This window comes from Microtus oregoni, unplaced genomic scaffold (assembly GCF_018167655.1).
Source record: "Microtus oregoni isolate MIOR12 unplaced genomic scaffold, Mior012 000028F_ref0000031, whole genome shotgun sequence".
Lineage (NCBI taxonomy): Eukaryota > Metazoa > Chordata > Mammalia > Rodentia > Cricetidae > Microtus > Microtus oregoni.
The window spans coordinates 13286567-13293345 of NW_024543087.1; the positions used below are offsets into that span (position 1 = coordinate 13286567).

At 49.3% G+C, this 6779-nt stretch overlaps 1 protein-coding gene across 2 annotated transcripts in view; it reads right to left on the reverse strand.

Moving 5' to 3' along the window:
* Nucleotides 1-6779, reverse strand: part of Lrrc2 (leucine rich repeat containing 2) — a 29343-nt gene extending 22564 nt beyond the window's left edge. The window contains exons 1-2 of one of the 2 annotated variants that reach the window (XM_041677292.1): nt 6677-6779; nt 2926-3072 (exon numbers count right to left, since the gene is read on the reverse strand). In XM_041677292.1, the coding sequence (XP_041533226.1) occupies nt 2926-3050 (125 nt within the window). In that variant the 5' untranslated portion in view covers nt 3051-3072; nt 6677-6779. Of the gene's footprint in view, nt 1-2925; nt 3073-6383; nt 6497-6676 lie in introns of those variants that run through there. The other variant, XM_041677293.1, reaches the window with a different exon arrangement.

Below are 6779 nucleotides of genomic sequence, written 5' to 3' on the forward strand. Positions count from 1 at the left end.
CCAGCTCATGCAGGCAGTGGTGGCGCACGCCTTTAATCCCAGCACTCAGGAGACAGAGGCAGGCAGATCTCTCTGAGTTTGAGGCCAACCTGGGCTACAGAGCAAGTTTCAGGACAGCCAGAGCTGTTACACAGAGAAATCCTGCCTAGAAAGGAAAACAAAATAAAACAAAAAGAGAAATTCAAGCTCATTCTTGTTGCACAAGAAGTTCAAGACCACCCTGGGTTATTCAGACCCTGTTTTGATTTGAAAACAAGTGGAACTGCTAAGACGGCTCAGCAGTGAAGACACTCGCTGCCAAGGCTAACGGCACGAGTCTGACCCTCCGGAACCCCCGTGTGCGAGACAATTGACTCTTGTGAGTCGTCTTCTGACCTCCACGCGTGAGCAGTGGCAGGACTGCACAGGAGCGCATGCACTAAATAGCTTTTTAAGAAAATAGATTGTAGCCGGGCGATGGTGGCGCACGCCTTTAATCCCAGCACTCGGGAGGCAGAGGCAGGCGGATCTCTGTGAGTTCGAGGTCAGCCTGGTCTACAGAGCTAGTTCCAGGACAGGCTCCAAAGCCACAGGGAAACCCTGTCTCAAAAAACAAAACAAAACAAAACAAAAAAAAGAAAGAAAATAGATTGTAGGGTGCTGGAGAGATGGCTCAGCAGTACTGCCTGCTCTTCCAGAGGACCTGGGTTCAATTCCCAGCACCTGGATGGCAGCTCACACTTCTCTGTAACTCCAAGATCTGACCCCCTCACACAGATACACATGAAGGCAAAATACAAAGTACATAATATGCAAAAATAAGCCGGGCCGTAGTGGCACATGCTTTTAATCTCAGCACCGGGGAGGCAGAGGCAGGTGGATCTCTGTGAGTTTGAGGCCAGCTTGGTCTACAGAGCTAGTTTCAGGACAGGCTCCAAAGCTACATAGAGAAACCCTGTCTCGAAAAACCAAAATAAAATAATAAATCATTTTTTAAAAATAGATTACAGATAAATTGATTGAATGATTCACACTTTACACCTTTGGTTGCTAACTTAAATTTCACAAATAGCAAGGCAGTGGTGGTGAAAGCCTTTAATCCCCAGCACTCAAGAGGCAGAAGCAGTTGGCTTTCTATGAGTTCAAGGCCAGCCTGGTCTATGAGTTCAGGACAGCCAAGGCTATACAGAGAAACCCTGTCTTGAAGAACAAAAACAAAACAAACAAAGCCAATACAAATGCTTCATCATTTGCTGGTTGGATGTAGGGTTGAGTTAGCCAATCAGAACCCCGTTTCCTTTAACCGCAATGTATCACTCAAGAATTCTAGCTTAAGGGCTGGAGAGATGGCTCAGTGGTTAAGAGCATTGCCTGCTCTTCCAAAGGTCACGAGTTCAATTCCCAGCAACCACATGGTGGCTCCCAACCATCTGTAATGAGGTCTGGTGCCCTCTTCTGGCCTGCAGGCATACACACAGACAGAATATTGTATACATAATAAATTAAATAAATAAATATTAAAAAAAAAAGAATTCTGAAGAAATAGGGGTGGCGGGGCTGCATCCCTGAAACCCCAGCCGCCTGCTCGGCTAGCTTATGGCCGAAATAACAACACACAAACTGTATTCATTTAATCACTGCTTGGCCCATTCTCTTCTAGGCTAATTCTCACATATTAATTTAGCCCATTTCTAATCATCTGTGTGTAGCACCCCAAGGTGCGCTTACCGGGGAGATTCTAGCCTAGTCCATCCTGGGTCAGAGCTTCATCCCGGGAGCGGGGCATGGTGTCTCTCTCAGGAGTCTGCTCCTGAGAGCAGAGCGGTCGAGACTCTGAGCTCACTTCCTCTTCCTCCCAGGGTCCTGTTCTGTTTACTCCTCCCACCTATCCTCTAACCAATGAAATGGGCCAAGGCAGTTCCTTTATTAGCCAATGACCTTCCTCCATCAGAATTCTAGCTTAAGTTTCTTCACAGAGAATAAAATTACAGATGTGTGTGAGTTTATCCTCCTTCTGTTACACTGGACAGTGTTGATACGATTGCATGCTCGCATTTACCATCGAGGGTTTTTTGAAGCACTACCTCAACTTAATATGTTTTGTGGCTTTGTGTGTGTGTTAGCATTTATTTATTTGTGTGTATGTATGCCATGTCCGTAAATGAATATCCAGGGATGAAGGCTTTGGATTCCCTATAGCTAGGTTACAGAAGGTTATGAGGAAGCCCACTTGGGTGCTGGGATCTGAACTTGGGTCCTCTAGGAGAATAGCAAGCACTTCTAATTGCTGAGTCATCTCTCCAGCTTTGCAACTTAGTGGTGTGTGTGTGTGTGTGTGTGTGTGTGTGTGTGTGTGTGCACCAGGTGTATGCAGTGCTCGCAGGAGCCTCAGGACATCATTACACACCCTCGAGCTGGAACTATAGGTGGTTGTGAGTCGAACCCTGGTTCTCTGCAAGAGCAGCAAGTGTTGTTAACTGCGGAGCCATCTCTCCAGACCTAAAACTTAGTTTTCTGTCCAGAACTCTTTAACTCACATTTCATAAGTTTCTGGGAGGCGGACGGCATCATTTCAGCTCAAGTAGATGAAAAAATGGATCTCACCTAGAATTCAGCTCAGCAGGTGAAAGCTGAACCGCATGAAGAAAGTAGCTTAGTGGGAGCGTGGGGTGGTCTAGTGAGTTCAGTGAAGGGCAGCAAGCGGCCTCCACACGGTGAGCACACAGGGGTTTTTGTGTCTAGTATAGCGTCTGGACATTACGTAATTCCTCATGACTTCGCGTGTCACTGTTAAAGGAGTGAACGCAGCAGCACCTGGCTATGGAGTCTATGGAGGAATGTGGCCATGACAGTGAGAAGTCCCATGAAGAGCTCCCCTCCCCCCAGCCAGCAGCCTGCATGAATCCCCACTCCCACCCAGCTGGAATAACAGGCACCAAAATGTACTTCTCCAGGGCGCTCTTCTCCAGCCTTTCGGCTTCCTTCTTCTGCCATGCTTTGTGTTTCTTGACACGAGTTTCCCACAAGGATCTGATGACAGAAATGTCAAACACGACCACTTTGTGTCCCATTTGGGGAGCAGCATAAAGTTATCTATAAAAAAAATACATATGTCAGTTTCATATGCACATAGACCGGGTTTGTGGAACACACGCACACAAGCCAGGCCTGGTGGCACACACCTTTAATCCCAGCACTTGGGAGGCAGAGGCAGGCGGCTCTCTGTGTTCGAGGCCAGCCTGGTCTACAGGGTGAATTCCAGGACAGCCAGGGCTACACAAGAGTAACCCTGTCTGAAACAAACAAAAAAAAAGGGGGGGGGGCGTGGGTATGTGCAGGTACTCAAGGAGGCTTTGGATTGCCCTGGAGCCAAAGTTACAGCTGGTTGTGAGTCACCTGATATGAACACTGGAAACCAAACTCAGATCCTCTATAGAAATATAATTCCTCTATAGAAATAATTGAATTATTGATTGGCTGTGGTAAGACTGGGTACCTTAGTCATCTCTGTTTTTTATTGTGTGACAGGTGCAGGGAGATGTTACAAAGACAAAGGAGGAAGGATCTACATTTCAAGAAACAGAAACTTACTTCTGGGGGCAAAAAAAAACATTAAAAGCAAGATCAACATAAAACCCTTATTATGTTCGGGTCCATGATTCAACAGCAACTCCCCAAAACTTGTCCTCTGACTTCAAACTCATGGCATGGCACATGTGTAACCTGTACACACACACACACACACACACACACAGAGAGAGAGAGAGAGAGAGAGAGAAATACAAAAATAATAATAAACAACATCTTAAATTAAAATAAAAATTCTTTTAAAGTCAACCAAAATGCCCAAGTAAAGCTGACTGCATCTACAGAGTGAGAAGCTGGGAGGAGCTTACCAGGGTGGAGATGCAGGGTGGGTGAGGAACGACACAGGGCTATACCAGCAGGCCAGATTTTTAAACTTTATTATTATGTGGTATGAGTGTTTTGCCTGTATCTACATCTATGCATCATGTGCCTGTAGTGCCCACGGAAGCCAGAAAAAACCTTCTACACTTCCCACATCTGTCCCCAGCCTATCAGGGAGAATATCAAAACATCTGCAAGCTGGGATATATTTTGGCTCAGCATTTGAGTCAGAGAATCAGATGTGAGGGGCTGAACCAACTGCCATGGAGCCACGAGAAGAGGGAAGCCCCACAGAGAGGCGAACTGGCAAGCTGGGGTGAGAGCGGTGTTGGAAGTGGCAGGGGACACAACCATCAATGCAGATTTAGTTGACAAACTTTCCATGCCCCACCCCCAAGTTATGTCAGAATCTCTTGTCAGAAGCACTGGCTCCCAGGAGCCAGAGGGCATGACTGGAAAAATGTGTCCCCTGGCACCAGAGCTCTGGTCGCCACTCAGCAGTCATACGCCAGGGGAGAGGAGGGGAACATTCAGGTCATCTAGCTTCTTCCTTGTCAACTGATGAACTGGGCTGTCTAGAGCTTAGGGGGCTGGAGGTGTGGAGTGGGTACCAAGTTAACAGCTCAGAGCATCATGCGAAATATCTGGAGGGAGCTTGGAGGAGACCCAACACAGGCTCCCTACTGAGGACACAAAACTTGATACCCCCTTTGTGGGTAGAGAGAGAGAGGCGAGGGCGAAGCAGGAGAGGGAAAGCAGGGGCCAGGGAACACGTGAATGCTATGGAGAGATGGACCTGGTTCCCGGTGACCTTCTGGCTGAATGAAGATATGCTAAAGAGATACTGGGGCTCTTCCCTTTGGCTACCATACCCCTGAGACAGTTGACGCTATCCCTACAATTGGAACTTCCTCCAATAATCTCGTGCTGAGAGAAAGAAAAGGCTGAAATCTGGTCCAGCCTTCTTTTGTATCTCGAAGAGGAGGAACTTGTATCTCAGAAAATTTCACACGGTTCTGACATCTGGTCAGATCACATTGCAGCAGAGATGAGAGCCTAGATGACGGGCAGGATCACATGCGCAGGACGGTTTAGCTGTGCAGCACCTCTTACCGTCTGCGTACACACCAACCTCACGCCAGGACTGTGAAGATGGAGCTGGGAGGGGAGTCTCTCGGAGCCTCTTTCTGGTTTCCAGTATGGCCACACTGAATACATTCCATTTTCTGCTCTGAACTGCTGTCTAACTAGCCCATCAAGGACAGCAGCTGACCCTGGCTTTTTCCGGAGCTAGGGCTCAGGTTCTGCCCGGAGGCCCCTGCTCTTCCTGCCCTTACACCTGAGGAGCCAAGCTCCCAGCCTTCCACGGGCTCCTTCTAGGCGGCTGCTGTATGGGAAGATGCTCTGTCATCAGCCCAGCTCGCTCCAAGAGAATGGCTGCAGCCAATAGGAACTGCTCAGGACCCCAAGGTGCGGGGGTGGGGCTATACTCCATAGCTGGAAGGCAGAGTGGATTTTCTAGAACAGTGTTTGTTTGGGAGTGGGAGGTTAAAATTAAAGTAAGGTCAGAACAGCCACCACTGCTTCTCAGTGGAATTCTAAACTGAATTACAGTTTGTGCTGCCCGATCAGTTTCCCTTGGGACAGTTGATGATTGTTAGGGTAATTTGTTAAACTGGAAGATCAAGCCAGGGGAGACAGAGGGCACAGGAAGGATTAAGAGGACAGGGACTGAGTCAGACGGCCCAGGCTGGAACCCTGCCTCCTGGCTTGCTGGCCACATAGCCCTGAGGACAGAGCTGCTGGGTTTTCATGTGGATAAAATACAACCGCAGCTCTCAGCTCCCAGGCTTGGTGAGAGAGCACTCGGTGATCCTTGGATCAAGGGCAGCTTAGGATGGGACCTGTCACCCAGTAAGGCGTAGGGAGGGGATGCCAATTAACTAAAGAAAAGAAATTGGGACAGATCATTGGTCATCAATTAATTGTAAGATGTAAACAAGAGGTATGGCTCAGTTAGAGTTCTTGCCATGCAGGGAACCCTGGGCTGCATGAGATCCTGTTTGAAAACAGCACCCAAACTGACACAAGAGAGGTCCGTGGGCATTAAGGGGCTTTTCCCCACTGGGTTAGCCGGTTCTATGGGACCGGTGACTGGAGAACGCCCCAGGCCCTGGTGAAGAAGCCAAGAGGCGCCACACTTGGGCTATTTACAGAGCTGGACAATTCTCTTTTAAGTCTCCAAACTCTTGGCCGCTCTTGCCCCAACCCCTGCCCCACCCACGCCAGGGGGCGCGCGAAGCATTGTGAAAGGAAAGACCACTCCCCCAACCCTCCCTCCTTTTTAGATGCTTATTTTCCGAGGACCAGAAGAGGGCACAAACAAAGATGATTTATCACTCCCGGACAGTACTTTGGAACTCAATGTTGGGCACCTGGATGGTCCTATCGAAAGTACCAGGATTCCTGAGGACCTTGTCCAGACAGCCACCCACCTGAGGGCACCCGTGCACCCCACGTGCTTTCTGTCGCCCCGCTCAATTGTGGTTCTTGAACTGAGCACTGGTCAAAGCCTGGTCCTCTCTGTGTGCTTGGATGGTGACTGGCTAGAGCTCTCCGGCACCAGGTGAAGTCGTAAACAGCCAAAGCCACAACGCAGGCGTGGTGGCGGGTCCCCCTCGCAAGCAGCCGTGACGCCCCATTCGGCTTCTGCGCAGTCGCAGAACAGGCGCTCACACCTGCTAGCTCGCACCCCTCCCTCTCTGGGACCGAGACCACCGCCACTCACCTTTCCTGTGTGTGGGTGGGTGGGTGGCTGCTGACAGTCCCCGGCTACGGCTACCACTCTGTAATCCGCTTTCGATGCTGTTTACACCGACAGAGCAACTCCC